Consider the following 21,734-nt stretch of genomic DNA (forward strand, 5'->3'; position numbering starts at 1 on the left):
CACAACATCTTACCCACCAAACTCATATGTACAAGTATTCTGCTCCATTCAGCTATGGTTTTATTGTAAATATTAAACCACACTTCTGTATTCATCTCATGGGAAAACAACATACCATGGAGACAAAGTGCCTTGCATTTCCATGGGTGTAAATAGTTGGCAATATAGTTTATATTACCAATTCATCTTTATGCCTAAAGCTTTGTTTCTCAGCTGGGAGCAAATTATTTTTATGGACGAAATCCCCAAGAGTGAGATTAGCATTTAAAGTACATGAATATCAACTACTTCTCATTTAGGTCAAGCATGACTTTAGTAATGTTTAACATTTCCTTTTGTTAGTTCTGGTTCTCTAAGTGCTTCCTATTGGAGAATTCAGTTGTCCTGTCTTTGCTTTTTTGAAGCAAGGGCAAATTTAATCACATTGACTTCTGTCTTAGGGTGAGAGGGGGCTACCACAAAGCAGCGTCTTCCAGACATGATGTAGCCATGAACTCATGGCCCACACAGCAGCTGTGGTTATCTGCACAAGTCCTATACTCGCTCAGGCCTGTCAGTGTTCCAGCATGGATGGGGAGGGGGACCACGAGGCCACTCTCTGGCTGTGAAGCTACTAATCTTTGATGGCCCATGAGATTGGGTGAGTCAGTTTTTTCTAAGGGGATAGCCCCTAGTAGATTGCCCTACACCCGTGCATACGTAGGTAATAAGAGAAAAAAAGGAGGGCATGAAGTTGGGAGGAACACATGTGACAGAGGTCCTGGGGGAGTTGGAGGACAGTGTAAATGTATGTAATTCTCAAAGAATACAGTAAATTATTTCTGGTAAAAGAGTCTGTTTAGACTTTGCAACCACCTATATCTTGAGATTTTCTTTTAAATTTGAATAGGTAATTGTACATTCTGAAATGGGCCTCTTCTCATAATTAGTGAGAAAGCATTAGAAACATGGATTGTCTTGGTTCTGTTAAGTCTTTTGCTATTCATAACGCTGTAGATTTTCCCTCAGAACAAATGCTGACTTTGTGTTTTGTTGTTTTCTACTTAATTCTCATTGCTTCTCTTCTCACTTACCCTTCTTCCTAAACTTTTAGCTAAACTAGTTTTGTTTTTTCCTAAGGTTTTTAAATTCTAATTTGTATTTATACTTATCTCATTATTCCTAAACAGAGATTTAACATTTTATTAAATTTGAATTTATTCATTAGTGTGTGTGTGTGTGTGTGTGTGTGTGTGTATGGACAACTTTCAGGATGCCAGTCTCTCCTACCATATTAGGCCTGGGGATCAATCCCTGGTTCCTTTTACCTGTTGAGTAGCAGCCTGAGTTTCTCCACACTCTGTCAATGGCATATCATGATTTAAGAACGTTTTTAAATGATGTGTGTGTGTGTGTGTGTGTGTGTGTGTGTTCGTGTGTGTTCGTGCGCGCGCGCACGCGTGCATGCACACGCACACACACATGCATGCATATGTACGTAATGTATGTATGAAAGCCTTCTGCTACAGAATTTAAAAACTCTCATATTGGCCACTGAATACTACTGAGTTCTAGAGTTAATTTGACCTGAAACTCAGTCTTGAGTGCAGTAGTTTTACATAGAGTTTCTATAAGTACTTCCAAATAAAGAGTTTATTACTGTGGTGCTCAGCCTTAACTGTCAATTTGACACAACCTAGAATCACCTGCGAAGAGAGTCCAGGTGAGCGATTGCTCCCGTGGCTTGGCTTGTGAGCATGTTGGGAATTGTAATAAGTTAATTAATTGATGTGGGTGGCCCAGCCCAATGTAGGCAACACCATTCCCTAGCAGTAAGTCCTGAACCGTGTAAGAGTGGAGAAATGATCAGAGTTCCAGAAAGAAAGTGAGCATGCTCGGATTCACTTCTTTTTGTTGTTCACTGTGGGTGTGGTGTGTCCAGCTCTTTCAAGGTCCTGCCAGTGTGACTTCTGTGCTACGACTAATGGTAACCAGAAACTGGGAGCTAAAGTAAGCCGTCTCCCCTAAGCTGCATTTCCCCAGGCAGTTTGATTACAGCAACAGAACTGAAACTAGGACAATAACCTTCCACTGTCTATGCCTTTCCCCAAAGAATAGCGCTTTTTAAATTCTGACCACAAATACTTTGAATTTAAAGGGAAAAACCTTGTTTAAAAAAACTCAAAATAAACAAGACACTGGGCTATAAAGGTCTTTTATAAGGTGTAGGGAATCTGTTAGCAGAGACAGTGATCCTCTATAATCTACTCACCCTCAAAACACAGTGGATTTTAACCCCAAGTGCTCACAGTGGATTGTAACCCCATGTGCTCACTGTTTGAATATGTACCTGGGTGTCTGTGAAAAGGAAAACCATGTTTTTGTCTTCCACACCAGCCATCTTGTACAACTTCCTCAGGTCTTCGTGGAAACTGTCATAATTATACCCCCGGCTAAGTTCGATCTGCAAACACTTGTAACCACATATATGAGCGGCAAGTCTCGTGAGGGACTGCTTTCCCGTGCCTCCTACACCAACCAGCAGTGCATTGCCCCTTTCCTGGCGGATCATCCGTGCGATTCTGCAGGAAGCAAAGCGAGGAAGATTGAGTTCATGTTCACAGGCATGGCTTCAGCTGAGAGGACCTGCTACAGTGGGGATGGCTGTGGCCAGCAGAGCGGAATACTGCAAGGGAGAATCAGTCTATCTCAGGCAAATCATGGCTGGGTGAATGCTATTGTTGGCTCCTTTCTCCTTCTCTCCTGTGCTTCGCCATGGGCTGGTGGCTCTCTGCCTTAGGTATGCAAGTGCCCGAAGCCATTGAGGCCGGCCTTTCTTATTTCTCCTTCTGTAGTTGCTGTCATGTGCCCTCTAAAATTGTATTTACTCCCCATAGCTTATCCTCCCTTTGCTTCTGTGTTCTCTCTCTCTCTCTCTCTCTCTCTCTCTCTCTCTCTCTCTCTCTCTCTCTTTCTTAGCATTCATGTCTTCTACCTCACCTGCTTCAATTCCTGTGATACCCTATATCACACACACACACACACACACGCGCGCGCGCGCGCACAAGGGTTGGAATCGCATCTACTTCTATTCCTGAGATCAACATTTTTGACACAACTTAAAAATTTTGCAAGCATCTAAAATAGGAATAAGAGATTTCCCTTATGAAATGAGTCAACATGAGATGGCCACACAACAGGCCTCAAGGTGTGGTTTTACAAGACAACGGTGAGAGACTGAGGGAGGGAAAAATGTCATTGTGGATCAGAGACAATCTCTACACCTATCCTAAGTGAGTAAGAGGATATACAGAAGAAGAAAGAGGAAAATTTAAATTAGAAAACAATCCGAGAAGGCAGGAGGAGTGTGAGAGGGAGTAATACCCTTGCAGTTCACATCTCAATATCGATGATGCTAGACCTCCCCAGGGAGTGATGGTGTCAACAAACTCTCAAAAACAAAATAGAAAATGTAAAAATAACTTCTTTAAAAACTACCATCAGTGTTTTTTTTGTTTTTTTTTGGTTCTTTTTTTTCGGAGCTGGGGACCGAACCCAGGGCCTTGTGCTTCCTAAGCAAGCGCTCTACCACTGAGCTAAATCCCCAACCAACCATCAGTGTTTTAAATGAGGTTTCTCTATGGGAATGAAAGTTGTTCAGATATAGCATGTGGGTATGTTGGTAAGAAAACAGATGGGAACCAAATAGTATCTTGACAACCCAGTGTCAGGCAAATAGTCATCTTATAATGCAAGCTGTGACAAACATGACTTTTTGAATTTAAGAGTAGAGATGTAGGACACATGGGAGACTTTATTTATGTGAAAAAAATCCTTGAGGTTGTCAGTTTGAACAAGGACCAGCACTAAAATGTGGCCAACATGAATATGAACCCTCAAAGCTGCTAAATTTTTGCTATAATTGTAGATCAAGGGACATCCCACTCACTAATATTTCAAACTGATTGTCACTGTATATGGGTACCGCTTTTAAAGTGCAATATTAGAAATGTATGGAGCTAAGCATAGGGAAGGCTGGAAATTCCCTTTTAATAAGGAACACCATAGATCCAGGATAAATTTTTAGAGAAGGATTTGAGACAAGTCTTGGTATAATAGCCCAGGCTAGTCTCAAACTTGTAGCAATCCTGCCTCACTCTTCCAAGTGCTGGGGTTACAACCTTTGTACTGTTGGCATGATCCAGGATAGGTATGCCTGGTAAGGATGAAGCTAGGAGTAGCACGAGAATAATTCTAAAGCACTTCTGGAGCTTTTAGGAAAAATTGGGCCTGTTCTGGTTTGGGAGACCTACAGTGGAGTTAGAGACAAAGGTTTGAATAGGATTCCTAAGCCTGCCATCATGAGCAAGACTTGGGAGAATGTGCCTAAGTTTTCCATGGCATCATCTGTAAGTCGGCTGCAATATTATTCCTGGTCCAGTTTGTTCTGTGATCCATCAAGGGCTAGAGCACTGTTCTCTTTGTATGAGCCTGGGTGTGTCTGTGGGGCTGCTTTGACAGAAAGAATAGATATGATGGAATAGCTAAGTCATAAGGCCATTTGACTTCTGTTCTTGTTGTTGGTGCCAGGGCCATCATTTGGTGAAGCCCAAACACCCTTAGTGCTGTCACAGAGAGGCATGTGGAGAGAGATTCTGACGACAGAGATGTGTCAGGCACTCCAGGTACTGTCTGACGAAACCACAAGAAGCACCCAAGAGAGCAGCCTACAACCAGGAGAGACAATGATGAAACGAAGCCAATCGGTGTGTGTCTAAAAAGCCCGGTGGAACATTCTCTGAGCCACATTCACCAAGAGACTGGGACACAGAGCTGAGAGTGGACCGTGACGATTACATGATGCCACGTATCGTGGCTTTACATGCTCACTGAGTACCATTATTGTTCCTGATTCATAGGAGGGACCTGACACCAGAAGTCACAGGAAACAAATGCTGGCTCACTTGGAAAGGTCACTTAAACCCTTGCAATGGTCTAAAAGGACATCAACTACTCTATAAAGCGGTGTGTATCTCGAGGACTGAAGAGATTCAGGCTCAGTGCCCACATGAGAGGAATGTCCCTCTAAGAGAGCTGAAAGTGGGAGGAGTCACACTTCTGAGCAGATTGATCTGTCATCCGGGTTCAACGATGTTTATTATAACCTTGAGCTCTCTTTGTAGGCACATGTGTAATTAGCCCAATATATCTTTTAAGCCACTTTAGATACTATTTGTAACAAGACAAGAATAAAAACAAAGAAATAAAATTGATTAATTCTCTGCAATCACAGGATCTAGAGAAACAGCTTAGTGGTTAAGAACATTTGTTGCTCTTGCAGAGAACTTGGGGTCTGTTCCCAGCACACTCATGGTGGTTTATAACCACCTGTACATCCAATTCGGGGGCTCCAACACCCTCTTTTCACCACCCGTGGTATCAGACACGCATACAGTGCACATAGATACATGTAGACAACACCCCATACACATTAATAAGTCTAATTTTTAGCAATAAGGACCTATGGAATTCCATAGGAAATTCGTTCTGTATTTATTTTGGGCATATAGAAATATATTTTGGGGCTAGAGATGGCTCAGTAATTATGAGTATACCACTTTCCCAGAGGACCTGGGACCCACATCAGGCAGTTCAGAACTGCTTGTATCTCTGGCTCCAAGGAATTCAACATCCTTTTCTGGCTACCTCAGGCAACACACACACACACACACACACACACACACACACACACACACACACACACAAGTAAATGAATAAAATCTTTTAAAAGCCTTATGAAATATCTTTTAGTCCAGCATCGTGTATTTCTATGGTCCTTTAACTCATCTCCTAATGCATCTAAAGTTATATCTTTTATGATAAACAGATTTGATCAAGTCTGCCGGGAGCCTGCGGCACTCTACCTTGACACGTGCTCTATGGCATCCTGGAAGAACACCAGCTTCACTTCCTTGGGGTTTGTGAGGTTATAGTCGTCGAGATAGTCCTGAAGAACATTCTCGATTTTCTCTATGTCAGGTAAATCATCGTAGATGCGGTCAGCCTTATCTGCTCCAAACTGTAAGGTGATTTGTGGGAACACACCGAGTTAGGTCAGTTACCGTATATAGACATATGACACACACAGATAATCTGGAAAATTATCTCACTCCACCTTTTCCAGTGGTAGGCTGCAATGCCAATGATCTCTGCAATAAAGTACATGCAGAAAGGAGTTCGAAATCATTTAATGTGTGTGTGTGTGCGCGCACATATGTGTGTGTGTGCACGCGCATGTGTGTGTATTTGAAGTTGCAGATATTCTATTGTGGATGATGTCTGTCCTTGGAAGCCTTCTAGTGTCTGTCTTACTGGCCAAACTTTGCAAAGTAGGCCAGTATGGCTGGTGTATAGTTTCCAGGGATCCCCCAGTCTCTGCCTCTCATATTGCTACTGCTAGGTATGTGCTAGCTATGTGTACACTATTGGACACATGCTACATATACTGTACGCATACACATACTGCTTTTTACATGGAGATCTGGGGACTTGGACTTCTGTTGTTGTGGTAGTTTGAATATGCTTGGCCCAGGGAATGGCACTATTTGGAGGTATGGCCTTGTTGGAGTAAATGTGTTACTGTGGGCGTGGGCTTTAAGTCCCTCATCCTAACCACGTGGGAGTCAGTCGTCTCCTAGTGGCCTATAGATGAAGATGTAGACCTCTCAGCTCCTCCTGCATTATGCCTGCCTAGATGCTGCCATGCTCCCACCTTGATGATACTGGACCAAACCTTTGAACCTGTAAGCCAGCCCCAATTAAATATTGTCCTTATAAGAGTTGCCTTGGTCATGTTGTGTGTTCGTAGCAGTAAAACTAAGACCTATGTCTTCATACTTGTTGGGCAAGCATTTTACTGACTAAGCCATATCTCCAGGCTTTCTTTATTCTTTTATTTGATTATACTATCACTAAAATTACATATCAAATGTAATTTGTGAAAACAAACCCTCAGGCTTTATTATTTATTTTTTACTTACTTTGTTGTGTTTGACCTAGTCTTTCCTTTTAAAAATTGTTGATAATTTATATATTTAGATTATATCCATCTTCCCCTCAACTCCTCTAAGACCTCCCTCTGTACCCCCTTCTAATTCATGTTGTCTGATTTTTTTTAAAAGAATTAATTAGTTGATTCAATTTTACAACCACGGAGTCCAATCAGTACTGCCTGTATGACTGTGAGCATAGGCCTGCCCGCTGGAGCATACAAGGGCAATCAACCTTCAGGACCACATCCTTGAATAAAACTGACTCTCCCTCCCCCATTGGCCACCAGTTGCCAGTCGCTCCTCAGGCAGGCGTGTAGCTCCTGAGCTCCTCTCCCACCTGTTGGGGGGGATACTGACAGCTTTAACCTGTACAGGACTTACATAGGCACCTGTGGCTGCTGGGCCTTCATTTCTGATGATACTTTAAATAGTCATATTTCGCATAAATAAACTATCCTTTCCCCCATGTCAGGTGGTAATACTCATCTGGAGTGAGGCCCTGCATGTAGCTTATAGAACAACCAGTTAATTTATTATCGGATCATTAGCTTTGGTAGGCAGGCAGCTATGTACCTTGATCTGTGTGTGAAGTTGGGACCTTGGTGAGCAAATGGGTGTGGCTCTTGACCTGTGACACCAAGAGCATATTCCCCAAGTGAGGGTCAGTTTGGTGGAGGCAGATGGCAATTTGCTGTATAGGTGGGGTTGGGCGGGGGCGGGGAGAGGATGGAAGATTTGTTCCAGGAAGGTTCAGAGGGGAAAACTAGGCCCGTGTGTTGATGCTTTTGGATGAATGGAAAAGAAACTTACAATAATATAAAACATAGTTAAATATAAGAATGTTTTGCTACTGATTAATTTTCTTGAAATGAAGAGGGCAACTCCTTTGATGATTAAGCTTCCATAACTGGAAGAATTTGATCAGGACTTGCACGGCTAGGTATAACATAGGAACTTGGTCCCAAGTAAAGGAACTAAGCCTCTTTGCCTCCTTCTGATGATTCTGGTTTGCACGATCCCCCCAAAAATATGTAACTTTCGCTGCAAAAGACCAGAGAGTAAATGATATTTGGTGTTGCAGAGCGCCCAGTCTCTGCCTCTGCTACTGTACTCTGCTATCATTGGGCACAAAAGAGTGAGCTGTGCTGGGATAAACCATATTTATAAGAATGAGGCAGCCTGCAGATTTGGCCCATGGGACTGGAGCTCGTCCACGCTTGGCTTAGATGTTTAATCTTCACAAATGCAAAAATCCTTGCGTAGATGAATCTGATTTGGAAAACAGCAAATACCTTTAAGTGCAGTCAGGCAATGGACCACTCACCTTAATGAAATCACCAAATATGATGGGCTTGCTTAGGAAGTATTCCAGGTCAATCGCAATCCCAAAGTGCTTGTCTGTTTGTAAAGTAAAGTAAAGCAACTTTACTGTGGGGATCAGCTTGAGTGCAGCCTTCTAATGAGATCTATACATTCTCATCTGTTGATATGAAAACTGAGGGCGAGCCATGTCCACAACATGCCATCTTAGCTGGGTGGATGATTTCCCAGATTTCATTGCTTAGTAAGTATTAAACATTTTGGCTAAATAGTAAATATTGAATCATTACTAAATAAAAAGAAACATTTTAGAATTATCATTATTTCTTTTTATCTTTTAAAAAAATAAATGCATATTTTTTTGAGACGCAGTCTCATGCTGTAGCCAAATTGACCTCAAATTTAATGCAATCCTCTTGCTGGAGCCTTCCGGGTACTGGGATTACAGAAATGAAATACTACACTCAGATAAAAATATGTTTTTTTAGTTAGCACATAAAATAATGGGTTTCTTTATGCCATTTTGATACGTGCAGAGCATTGTTTTTGTTTGTATTTTAATCCTTTGTCTCTCTTCTCCCTTTCCTTCTAATCCTCTGCTCCCTAACTAAACCTAGCTGTGTTCATGTCATATATATGCAACATATGTGTACACCATGGGTCTGTATATATACCTAGATTCCCCATGACATCACACATGTGTGACGTGCACATGCACACATAAACACATCACACGGGTCTGTATATAACTATAAGTACATATATTTACCCCTAGATTCTCCATTATGTCATATACATGACATATGTATTACATGGGTGTGCTTATAATCACACACACACACACACAGACACACACACAGACACACACACAGACACACAGACACACACAGACACACACAGACACACACACACACACACACACACACACAGATCCCTTATGAAGGAAGGCTGTGATGTTTGTTTTTCTGTTCACCCATAAACTTCTCTTGCTCCCTCCTGTATCATTTCAGACTGCCTCCTTTCTATACTTCTCTCTGCTGTCATAGTCATCAATACTCTGTCTCTATTCCTTGTAAAAGAGGAAAATGTTATCCTCACTTCTTATTAGACAAAATTTTATTTGTCCACTTTCTTGTTTCTACTTCTAATTTATACTTGATTAAGACTATCAAACCTTTACTTTAGCAATTCATCATATATATGTGTATATATGTACATATGTATATATGTATATATATATTGCTTTTCTGATTTCTAAACATTAAAAAAAACACAACTAAAAAAGTTATTTACTGGCCATTTCTGTCAAAATGACATGGAAGTAGTGCTTGTCTTCGTTATTGATCAGGCGGTCATGGAACACTCTCTGACATTCGTGGCAAAATAGTCTAAATATCTGCATTTCTTCTCTTATTGTTCCCGGGTCACATTGGAGAATACCTGTGTATTTTTTAAAAAGGGGGGGGGAGAAAAATTGCATTTATAGAATTCTTATAACAGTTTAATAAAGTAGAAAACACCAAAGTCCAGCTTGGGATGGAAAGAAGTGGTTAGATGAGAGGTATTTTGAAGGGGAAGTTGTTCATGGAGTGGGTGGGGGTCATCAAGGCTCACGGCCAGAGGAGTCAATGATGGTCCCTTCTAAGGCGAGGATACCTACCTGTGGCCAGTGGTAGAGGGATGAAGCAAGAATCTTCTTTTTTTTTGAGACAGGGTCTCACTATGTAGCTCTGGCTATCCTAGAACACTATGAAGACCACGGTGGCCTAGAACTCACAGAGACCTGCTTGCCTCTGCCTCCTGGGTGCTGGAATTAAAGGCGTGCATCCTTGCAGCTGGCTAAAAACCTACGTTCAATCTGCAAGTTTAAGAAGTCCAGTTGAACACCCGAGTGAGGGCATGGAGAATGTAGAATGTGGGAAGCATGCTCAGAGGAGAGGCTGCTATCTGGAACAGATGACTGACTGAGGTTGAACAAAAAGTTGTCTGAGTACAGAGCCCAGGTCATGATGTTAAAGCAGGGAGGAGAAACAGTTGTCAATGACAGTGGAGTGACAATAGCCAGGGAAACAGTGGGGAACAGGAGAGCTTGCAGTCTGGGCTGCTGGGATGGGGTAATGGGCAGTGCCAAGCACTGAACTCTGGCCTATGGGAAACAGGGTTGGGTCCAGTGTTAGGTATAAGCTTTGATTGACACATAGAAAAGTTAGAACTGGAGAGGCTGGTTTTTTTTTTTTTTAGAAGTCTTTCTAGAAAAAAAGAGGAATTAATTTTTAAAAGTGGGATGTATTACTGGATTTGCAAAAATGATGCTGGGGATGATCTAATGGAAGAGAATAGTATAAAAGCAATGTGGGGATTGTAAGAACCAAATCTCAGATGAACTTTGAAAGTGGGCAGTTCAGGTCAGGATAGGAAAAGGCAGGGCGTCTGGGAGCTTTGGGGGATGCAGCATCTCTGGTCTGTTTGCTTCTGTTTTTCAGCTTTCTACTCCTCACCCTTAGCTGGAAGGGACAAGTGGGATGGAGTTGGAGATCTGACAAGGTTTTGGAGTTCAGTGTGAGGTAGGGGTGTAAGGAGACTTGAATAAATTATATTCTGTGAACCAGTTACTTTTCTGTTACTGTGATAAAACACCCTGACAAAAGCAACTTAGGAAGAAGGAGGGCTTTTCTCCAAGATTTTTACTCACAGTTCCAGTCCATCTCTCTAGGGAAGTCATATGAGCAGAAGCATGGGTGAGGTGGCTGTGTATAGTATATCCACAGCCAGGCAACAGGGACAGCAAAGTAGAGAAACAGAATATGCTCAGATCACTTCCTCCTTCTTACATAGTCTGGATCTCAAGCATAGGGAATAGTGACGCCCACAGTGCGCAGGTCTTCCCATCTCAATTAATCATGCCAAGAAGGTCCTCTCCTGGGTGATTCTAGATCTCATCATGTGAACAACTGAGATTAACCATCATGCTAGGAGTTGTCCAGTTGAGTCATAGACACCTTGGTGCACAAGATTTTGAGAGATTTGGTGGAGGGCAATGACAATGCAGTAGCAAAAATGAGAACACTACCTTGCACACACTTGGATAAGTCTCTCAGGTTAAAGACGTAATGGGACTTGGCTGGGGTTGGCAGGAGATCGACACTCATCCTGTTATAAATCTCAACTGCGGCCTCTACAATGTTTGATGAAGTTTGCTTTACTGCTTCTGTAAAGTCAGCCAGGAAGCCATTCAAGATGGCCTAGAATCAGAAACATAAATGGAGAGAGTTTTTTTTAACCCGATGTACTTCAGTTTTGATACTGTTTTCCATGGCAACTCTAGGCTAAATTCTAAGATGAAGGCACCTGTGCATTGAACACTTGTTCATCTCAGAATGTGCTCTCAAGCTCTTCCTTGTGATGTGTGGTTGTTTGGGTTGGCTGATGGAATTCATAGCTGGTCTGTGACTTCCCATGAACTTCCCATTTTCTGTCTCCATGACTGTGTTCACTCAAGAACTCTCTTGTTCCTGGGTTCTCTTCCCTCTCTGTCAATTTGTAGCCTCCTCCAAGACCCCACCTTGGGTGACTGGAGATGGCATGACCCACTGACCCGTGTCCTGCCATCATTCTTTTCAGAGTAACGTTTCCCGTCACAGGATGCTCTGATGAGTGCTTCCAGGTTAAGGCAACAATGTGTTTCCTGTTTAGAAGATGAGGAATTGGTTCCTCAGGGAGGTTAGTTCAGGTAGGAGAAAGACGGCTCATTGTTCACAGTGATGGTGGGACAGTCAACGAAGTCTGTCTGCAGAGTGTTGAACTGGAGCTGCCTGGAGTGTTGTGTGGTTTAAGCAGGGGATCCAGACCTGGGGGTCATGTCTGAAATGTGTGCAGAGGTAAGGGCTGGACGGTGGAAGAGATTTGCCTGCTTTAGGAGTAAATGCCATATAAAATCTGTCTGCATGCCTAAATGGTCTGCCTGTGAGACCACAGGTACAGACGTCAATAATGCATACACCACCCAGCTGCTGTCTGGGTGTCCACGGTCACATGCTTCCTGCTTAGAAAAGAGATGAAAGGAGTCCTTAGAAATCCAGTGGACTATTTTGATATTTTGACTATGAGATCCCTAGTCCATGTTTTCTTTGCCCCGTCTTATTTAAATTAGAATCTGCACTCACCTGAAAAATCTGCTTCAGACTGTGCTCTGAGGGCATGGGGAGGCACAGCATGCTGAAGTGTCGGATGAAGCGGGGTGTCACAGGATTGCGACCCCCTCCTGGAGGTGCGCATGCTGATACAATTGTTACATCCTGTGTGGAGAGAAAGCAACTTGGGTCACCCTGCAGAGGAAAAGATAAGGTCTGCCCTCCCTAATATCAGGACTCAGAAACACTCTTTTGAGGACCTATTATGAGTCAGCATTGCAATCCCAGGACTCTGAGGTCACTACACACCCTTATTTCATGATGAAAAACCAAGGTCTTAGTTGTGCAGTTGGCAACATCAGGGCTGTATCTTTAAAAATACCACTCTGGAGGCTGGCAAGATGGCTCAGTGTTTAAGAACATACTCTGCTCTTGCAGGAGACTGTTTCCCTCTCAGCACCTCCGTCAGGTAACAATTCCTGTAGCTCCAGGGGACCAGACACCTTCTTCTGGACTCCATGAGGACATGTGATCCCCCAGAATAGGCACACGATTAAAAATAAGTGTTTAAAAACAAGCAATAGAGATTAAAAGGCCACTCATGCTGTATGCAGGTCAGGGAACAGGCCCAGTGTGTCTGGAGATCAGTTAAATGTGTTAGTTTAATCTGACTGATAGCCATGTAAGGTATAGAATCTTGGCTTCCAGAGTCAGAGAGAGAGAGAGAGAGAGAGAGAGAGAGAGAGAGAGAGAGAGAGAGAGAGAGAGAGCGAGCGCCTGGCTTCAAATAATGGCTGTGGAAATGAAAAGAAATAAGTAAGCAGAAAAGTATTTAGAATGGGTGGCCCATACAGTCAAAAGGAATTATAGCATTTGGTCTGTGTCTATTTGTCTTGAGCCAATAACACCGTTTGCTTTGCAGGGATGCTGGGAGAGTTAAATGATGTAACAGTGCTTGGTGCAATTTGACTATATGGGCGAGATGACTAACTGCAGACACACCCCCTTTGAGAACAGAATCAGAGCAGGTGGCCAATGCAGGGTCCCCATCTTGAGTCCTGCTGATGGCTTGTAGGTTGTACATGTCACCACAATGAGGTTCTGACTCTTATCTTTTCTCCTCTTCAGGGCCGCAGAGTTTCTGTTCTTGCCTCCTCTCTAGTCCATTCCTTTCCTACAGCCAAGTAGATCTTTCTAGAACTCTTGCTTCGGAGATTCCCCATCACTGAGAGGATAAACCCACAGCCCTCTGAGATGTGAGTTCTGTTCCTCTTGCTGTTCCAGAGTCACATTATACAGGACTAGGGTGTTTCGGACTCCTCGTTTATGAGGCCTAAAGTGTTCACTCCCTCTGCTCTGTCTTTATAGTCTAGACTCCCAAACACTGGCTTTTCTCAGACTTAACCCCATCTCAATCTTGACTTATCTCTGTTTTTCCTACTCTTTGACTACAAACATATATCTACTATCTATCTATCATCTATCTATCTGTCTGTCTGTCTATCTATCTATCTATCTATCTATCTATCTATCTATCTATCTATCTATCTCCTCTCCAGAGCTCCCTGGGAGGCAAGGACTATCTCATTGGCCACTTGTCTCCTGAAACAGCTTATCAAGAACTCAATGCAGATGGAATGAACTGAATTACAGGAAAGAAACACCGACATGCTTTATAGATTGAATTTATCCAGAAATAGTGTGTCAAAGTCCTAATTTGTGATAAAAACTGGTTGCTTCTGGGAGACAGGGAATTTTGAGAGTTGATTTATGTAAAATGATATCCTTAGGGTGACTCCTAATATAATACAAATGGTAACTCAATAAGAAGAAAACCAATTTTTGTGGTTTGAGTATGGCTTGTCTCCTCTATAACTTATGTTGGGCTTAAACCCTGCTATGGGACATGTAGAGGAGAGAAGCTTAATCCAACCATGTTGTTTTGAGATAGTAACTTTAGGAAGTGATTAAGACTAACTCAGGTCATCAGAGTGGTACTCCTCATATTTCTCCAGCCTTACTGTTGGGTAGCATTTCTCTCTGCTTCTTAAAAAGTTGTAAAAGGAAGCTTGCTCATATCAGGATATAAACAACTCACAAGTTCCAGGAAGTCTCAGGAATTTACTAGATTCACAAGGTTCCTGCTCCCCAAGATTATATAGGTAGTAAGGACTGCCGAGGAGAGGAGAATCTCTGAACTTGATTTGTCTGCAAGTTGTACAACAAACTCCTGGTCCAGTTTTTGTGAGTTGTTACCTATGCCCAGTTTGGGGGTGGGGCTTTTGGGCTTTTGGGAGACATATGCTCCTTTTTTTCCCCTTCTAAGACAGGGTTTCACTCTGTGACCCTGGCTGCTCTAGAACTCATGGTATAGACCAGGCTGGCCTGGCAGAGATATCTACTTGTTTCTGTCTTCCAAGTGTTGTGATTAAAAGTATGTACCACCAATATCCAGTGTTGCAGCTGCCATGTTCCTGTAAGTAACCTTTTATTCACACCCATAAGTGTGACTAAGTCCAATAAACTCATTGGTTTCCTAGGTTGGATTTTGATGGATTTGATTTTGGCCTACCGTTGGTTCCCTATCTGGGTTGAAGAGATGCTTGTTTACATCTTTCCATTGTCACCTATCACTTGATTGTCCCAATGATGAACCAGGCAAATCTGGCACCACATGTGGTCTCTTGCCCTTGGATCAAAACCACAATCCACAATAAATCTCTTTATGACTTACCCATCCTTGTGTAACTGTTACTAACAATAGAAAACAGAGTGAGAACCCCATGTGGGGACATGAGGAGAAGAAGGCCATCTACAAATCAAGGAGGGAAGTCCTAGAGGAGTGGATGCTGCTCACCCCTTGATCTTGAACTTCTAGCCTCTAGAATTATGAGAAAAGAGGTGAAGCTACCCAGTCTGTAGTATTTGTAGGTTTTCCAATGATGGGAATAATCTCCCATCTTTGAACACAACAATTAATGTGAAATATAAAATTAACCTGTATTTCTTTCCAAAAGAGTTTGTTTCTATCATAGAATCCACCAAAGTCTTGATACTGCCGAAGCAGTTCAATCGGTGGTTGGGAGCCATAGCGATCCAGCCGGGGCATATTCAGATCATCAACAAAAATCACCACTTGTTTATTTCCTGGTGCTCCTAGAGGGAGAGAAAGAATTTTAAAAGAATCACAATTTGTCCTTAGAAAACATTAGACCCTTTGTTGTTGTGGCTTAAAAATGATTTGTCCTCACAAAAGTTCACGTTGAAGCTTAGTCCTTGGTGTAATGGTACTGGGGGAGGGGTCATGAGGGATCTGCCCATCCACACTCTGCCGGGAGATAAACAGACCTGACCAAGGCTTTCACATTGTCGTCTCATCTGGTCCCTCACCCTTACGCTCAGAAACACTTGATGATGCCAGTTCTCCAGTGGGGTCTGGACCTTGCTGGGTCTCAGCCTCACCCTCCACCCTGCTCAGATGGGTGGCCTGAGTACCTGAGGAGGAGGAGGGTTACCTTTCCACAGAAGTGGAAGGATACCAAAGGTTTCAATTAATAAACCTCATTCCCTCCACAAGGGAAACAGGCTTTGAGATTTGAAACCATTCCAGTCCCATCAATGGAAAATCCCAGACACTAGGAAGAAAGCGCAGGAGGTGGCTGCCCCACTCTGGCTTCCAGAAAACTGTCATAGCCCTGCGGTTCAGATGGATGTTAGGTGGGGATTCCAAGGCAACCAAAGCTAATTCAGAGCTCCACTGCATCTTCTGCCCCAGAGACACCATACAACAAGATCCTGGCTCATGCCAAAAAACAAAACAAAACAAAACAAAAAAACCAGGCTGGCATCTGCTGCCCTGTGTTTGACTGAGCAAGGGAAGCTAAGGGAGACAGTGAGGCAGTGGGTAATCCCTCTCTGTTAGCACATGGAGGTCAGCACATGGTGGACAATGTGGAAAACAGCTGAGCTCTGTCAGGTACCCACCTGGAGGACTGCAGGCTCTGCTAAGTGAAGCCCAGTGCATAGGCAGAACTTAAACTGTTGGAGGGTGGGAAGAAGTGAATTCTGGGACCTAGAGATTAACATCAGGCAGCCGAAACCTGACCAGTGAGCTACCTTTTAGGGATGCTCACAAGAGCTTGCTCCTGCAAGCCTGCCTCCCAGAGATCATAGATAGTAATGCAGTGCCAGAGGAACAGGGGCCGTGCACAGAGACAATCTAAATGCCAGCGAGGGACAAAACATTAATCTATTCTATCTTCTCCTGCCCCTATACATCAGGACCTCTACAGGACAGAAGGGCTAGTAAAAATCAGCCCATGCTACCCTCCGTGTCAGTACTGGAGCTGACAATCTGACTTACAACAGAGACAGGGACTGACTTTTAATTAGGCTTGGGGTTGATGTTTTTACATTGGCTTAGATTTAAAATATCTAAAGGTGACAGGAAAATTACACTTATGGCAAAAACAATGATACCAATGAAACAACTAGCTAATAAGAGAAAGAGAAGGAGATGCTAAAACTTGTTTGGAAACACCAACTAAAGACAAACCTAACCTCATGTTACTTTCAACTGAACCCAGAAACTCCATGTGCCAGATATGAAGACATTTGTCAGTTTAAACAAATGGAAATCAATTGAGGTTTGAGAGTCGTGGGTGGAGAGGAGCCATGAAGTCTCGGAGACTGCAGACGATCTGGGCTGAAGGTGGATGTCATGGTTGGTCTTCACCTTGACTCCGCTTGGAGTCCAGGTGTGTCTGTGAGAATGTTTCCAGAGAAGTTCAGTGGGGAAGGGAAGATTAACCCTGAATGAGACTGGCACGATCCCATGGGATCCCAGAATGAATAAAAAAGAAAAACTAAATAAAAAGGAGAATGCAAGGTGAGTATCAGCATTCATCCGAGTCCTGACAGCAGATGTGCAGACCTGCTTGTTCCTGCCGCCATGCTTTCCCCGCTATGATCAGCCTTCCCACTTAAGCCATGAGCCAAGACAAATTCTTCCTTTATATTGCATTTCTCAGGTATTGTCACAGCAATGAGAAGAGCAGTTGACATTGTGGTGGGAGAGATAAAAGGCTTGTAAGTGCACAGTGAGATATCTAGATGAGAAAAATGACCGCTAGTAAGTAAAATCCCCTTGACTCTGCACAAAGTGTTGAGGCATGGCCCTCAGCGTGATGCTTAGGACCTATAGGGGAGATCAGTGCTTCCCTCCGAGGACCAGGCTGCTTGCCACAAGAACAGGCTGCTGCAAGGCAAGGTGGTTTCCTCAGCTTGCTCTCTTTGCATGCGACTTACTGGCTTAATGAGTGTACGGAACGAAACCGTGACGAGGGCACTCACCTAAAATATTTTTTCTCTTTCGTTCCAGTTTTGACTCAATGATCTCTTGTGTCCTTGCGGATGAGGTTTGGGCAGAGAAATTTAGATAAACAGGGACATAGCCAGCTGATTCTTGAATCCTATTCAGCAATCCTTTTGCAATAACAGACTTTGAACAAAAGAAGAATGTTAATTGATTTCATACTCAGTGTGATAGCTTTTCTGTCGCCTTGGTCACCACCCAGCACCGTGAACAGAAGAAGCACACAGTATAGAAGAAGCAGTGATTGATCTATAAGAAACTGTTATTGTTTCACTGGGGACATTGATTTCTAGGTACACTCATCAGAATTAAAAAATATTTGAATGAGATCTAACTCAGCAAAAAGTCTTAGTGTCACACCAGATTTATCTGTTAGCATCCAGTCTGATTAAAGGTAAACCCACATTTTTTTCTCCTTGAAAATTTAAAAATTTGTCTCTCTCTCTCTCTCTCTCTCTCTCTCTCTCTCTCTCTGTGTGTGTGTGTGTGTGTGTATGCCTGTGTGTCATGACGCACATGTGTGGAGGTCAGAAGACAACTTACAGAAACTGGTTTTCTCTTTCCACCTTATGAGCCCTGAGGACTGAACTCATGGAGCCGAGCTTGGCTGCAAGCCTCTTTACTTGCTGAGCCATCTCGGTGGCCCATATTTCTTAGAGATGATATAGAAGGGAAACAGTGAATCCTGGTTTGTGAGGATTTCCTCTAAATATTTTCTTCTCCACTTCCCCCCAACACCCTTCCCAAATTAAAATGACTCTGAAGTTGTGGCTGTTCCTGGGCAGTTTCTGTCCAGACGACATGCGGCAACTGAAGAAGTACACAAACACCCCTAAACTCAAAGCTTGGTCTATAAGACCAACCTGAGGATACCTTTAGAAACTGATAAACTTTGGGAAAATCCCAGTATGGATTCTGCAGAGTTAAATTCTTCTGAAAAAAGTGATACAGTCTGAAAAAACAAGAAACAGAAACCTCCCCCAGTCTGGCAATAATGTGCTATTTCTGACACTGAGGACCCTAACTCCACAGCGCCCCCATTTGGCAGCACTTCTGATGCACCTACCTTGCCAACTCCAGTTGTTCCAGTAAACAACACTGAGTGCCTGACCGCCAGCAGCTTTTCCATTAGATAGCCGTACCGCACCGTGTCTGCTGTTGGGACAAGCATCTCAAAGAACGGGACCTCCCTGCTGTACTTGAAGGTGGGTATGATTCGTTCCCAGGGGTCCAGGCGTTTGGTGTCAAAGTCTACATGAATGCTCCACAGATCTCCAGAGCTGGGAAGCTGAAGTACAAAATCCAATGTCAGTGGGTAGCATTGACTCACAGGAATTGATATATTCTCAAAAACAAACGCAGAGTACATGAACAGAGTTCAGTTTCATGATTTTTCTTTTTAAGAAGAATTCGTTCAAATATCAGAGGCTAATTGTTTACTTTTTTGATTTAACTGCAGTGGGGATGCATTCGCGCGCACGCGCGCCTGCACATGGTGTGGATGAGTGCAGGGGCAGGTACTTTGGGGTGTTCTACTCTATCAGTCTCTGCTTTATTCATTTGAGATGGAGTCTTACTGAACTGGAACTAGGCTGGTGCTAGTAAGCCCCAGAGAACCTGTCTCTAGCTTGCAAGAGTTTCGGGATGAAGATTTATTTACTTACACATTTATTTTATTCATTTTGTGTGTGTGTGTGTGTGTGTGTGTGTGTGTGTGTGTGTACCTACGTATACAAGTATTGCTTTTTACCATATTTTAGTGTTAGGTCTGTTGTTAAATCATTAGTCCTGTTCAAGGCACCAGTCCAAGCCTCCTGGAATCTGGGACATTTAAATCTGACATGTGCAGAAAGAAGATGGTACCCAGCAGGGTGGGTACTAGGCCTAAAGTGTAGCCACACTGCTGGCTGAGAAACTCCAAGAAGAGATGACCCCTGTCACCCCTGCTCAACAGGGAAGGGAGACTGGTCAGTCTAACTGACTTGAATCCTGCAGAGACACTCCTTAATCTGTTTTTACTTAAGACACAAGCACATCTTCATGAGACAATCCAGGGGATGGGAGCTTCTGGTTAGGAAGAAATAGTGACAGGAGGTTTTAAAACTTTAACTTCACTTGTCTTCATTTTCTCAATTTTCATTTTCTTTCCTTCCTTTTTGATTTTCTCTTTCTTTCCCTCCCTCCTTCCCTCCCTCCCTTTTCCTCCTTTTCTCCCTCCCTCCCTCCCTCCCTCCTTCCTTCCTTCCTTCCTTCCTTCCTTCCTTCCTTCCTGCTTTTTCTCTCTCTTCTAGGTAAGTGCTCTACCTCTGAGCTTTTTCCCTAGGCCTGTAACAGACTTCTTAATTACTTTTTTTTAATTTTTATTTTGCTTAATTGGATTTTGTGGTTTTTGTCTTTCTCCATTTTCTTATGATTTCCCCCGTTACTTATTCATTGTAACTTTCTTTAGCTTCAATAACCCTCACACCCCATCTATCACAATATCCTAACACCTGTTTGTCCTGTGTCTCATTAGGGGGTGAGATTGAAAGACAGTATTGCTTTTTACCGTATTTTAGTGTCAGACTTGTTGTTAAATCATTAGCCCTGTTACTGTTACCTAACTCTCCTCTTTAAATAGTAGCAGGGTTCCCGAGTCCAAGTGAAGACTGGGCACTAAAGAGAGCCATATAAAATAAAACAGACCAGGGCTGGAGAGACAGCTCAGAAGTTAAGCACTGGCTGCTCTTGTAGAGAATCCAGATTCAGTTTCCAGCACCCACATAGTGGCTCACAAAGAACTGTAACTCCAGTTCCCAGGTATCCATCTCCTTCTTTCAGCCTCTGTGGGCACTGCACATATGTGGTGGGCATACATATATTCAGGCAGAACACTCATGCACATAAATAAAAAAAATCTTTAAAATAAAATAAAAGATGATAAAAGAAAAAAAGGTTTTTTGCAACCCAAAGATGTGCAAATTACAGCTCAAAATACAAAATGACCAACACAAATCTTGTAGAAGGCGAAGATTATGGAGTAACAGAAATGACATGAAAAGAGTTCTCTATTGGCCGGAGGTGGCACATACCTTTAAACCCATCTCCTGGAGGTGGAAGCAGGTGGATCCCTGTGAGTTTTAGGCCAGCCTGGTCTACACGGTGAATTCAAGGCCAGGGCTACATAGTGAGACCCTACCTTGAAAAAAAAAAAGAATTCCACAACCTACATTTAAAACAATTATTGAATTTCAAGGAGGATTTGAACAGGGGAAGTAAATCAAGGAAATTATTTCAGTTCCTAGATTAAAATCACCACTATGAGTGAGAAAATTAGCAAAATGGATGAGAATTTTGACAACATGGGTGAAAAAATTTACCAAGGCGACTCAGAGTCTGGAAAAGAACCAAAGACAAAGATCAGAAATGAAAGTCAATCAATGAAATAAGCACTCGTAACGAGCAGCTCACAAACGTGTTTGTGCTGGATGTGCTGCATTATATTGGGTACTACAAGTACTTAGTGATGGTTAGAGTGTGCGGGAGGACGTGTGTGGGAAATTAGAGTATGCAGGAGGACATGTGTAAGGTGTTTGCCAACAATGTCCCATTTGATAGAAGGAACTTGAGCATCCACAGACTTTGGAGTTTTGTGGGGAGCACTGGCACCAGTTTCTCTGAGGACAATTTTATGGATATCAATTTTCATACAATTGTATCCATATACATTAATATTTTGAAAACCCACAGGTACCGGTATTTCCAGTCTCAGTCTAATAACACCAGGTAGATTTAAATCTTTTTTCCATATTTACAAGTCTTTCTGTGATGGTGTGGATTCTAGTTGCTATAACACATTTGCTCAAGGTCGGGATGCATAAAACGTAGTTCCCAAGTCAA

General features: G+C 42.8%; 1 protein-coding gene across 1 annotated transcript in view; it reads right to left on the reverse strand.

The window, feature by feature from the left end:
• Dnah6 (dynein, axonemal, heavy chain 6) overlaps window positions 1-21,734 on the reverse strand; it is a 213,022-nt gene that overhangs the window by 78,543 nt on the left and 112,745 nt on the right. Inside the window, 9 exon segments of the mRNA NM_001419792.1 lie at window positions 2,330-2,561; window positions 5,904-6,058; window positions 8,356-8,429; window positions 9,645-9,791; window positions 11,422-11,593; window positions 12,515-12,646; window positions 15,480-15,637; window positions 17,834-17,981; window positions 18,922-19,143. Coding sequence (NP_001406721.1) covers window positions 2,330-2,561; window positions 5,904-6,058; window positions 8,356-8,429; window positions 9,645-9,791; window positions 11,422-11,593; window positions 12,515-12,646; window positions 15,480-15,637; window positions 17,834-17,981; window positions 18,922-19,143 — 1,440 coding nt within the window.

The sequence above is a fragment of the Rattus norvegicus genome, chromosome 4 (genome assembly GCF_021556685.1).
Source record: "Rattus norvegicus strain SHRSP/BbbUtx chromosome 4, alternate assembly SHRSP_T2T, whole genome shotgun sequence".
Taxonomy (NCBI): Eukaryota; Metazoa; Chordata; class Mammalia; order Rodentia; family Muridae; genus Rattus; species Rattus norvegicus.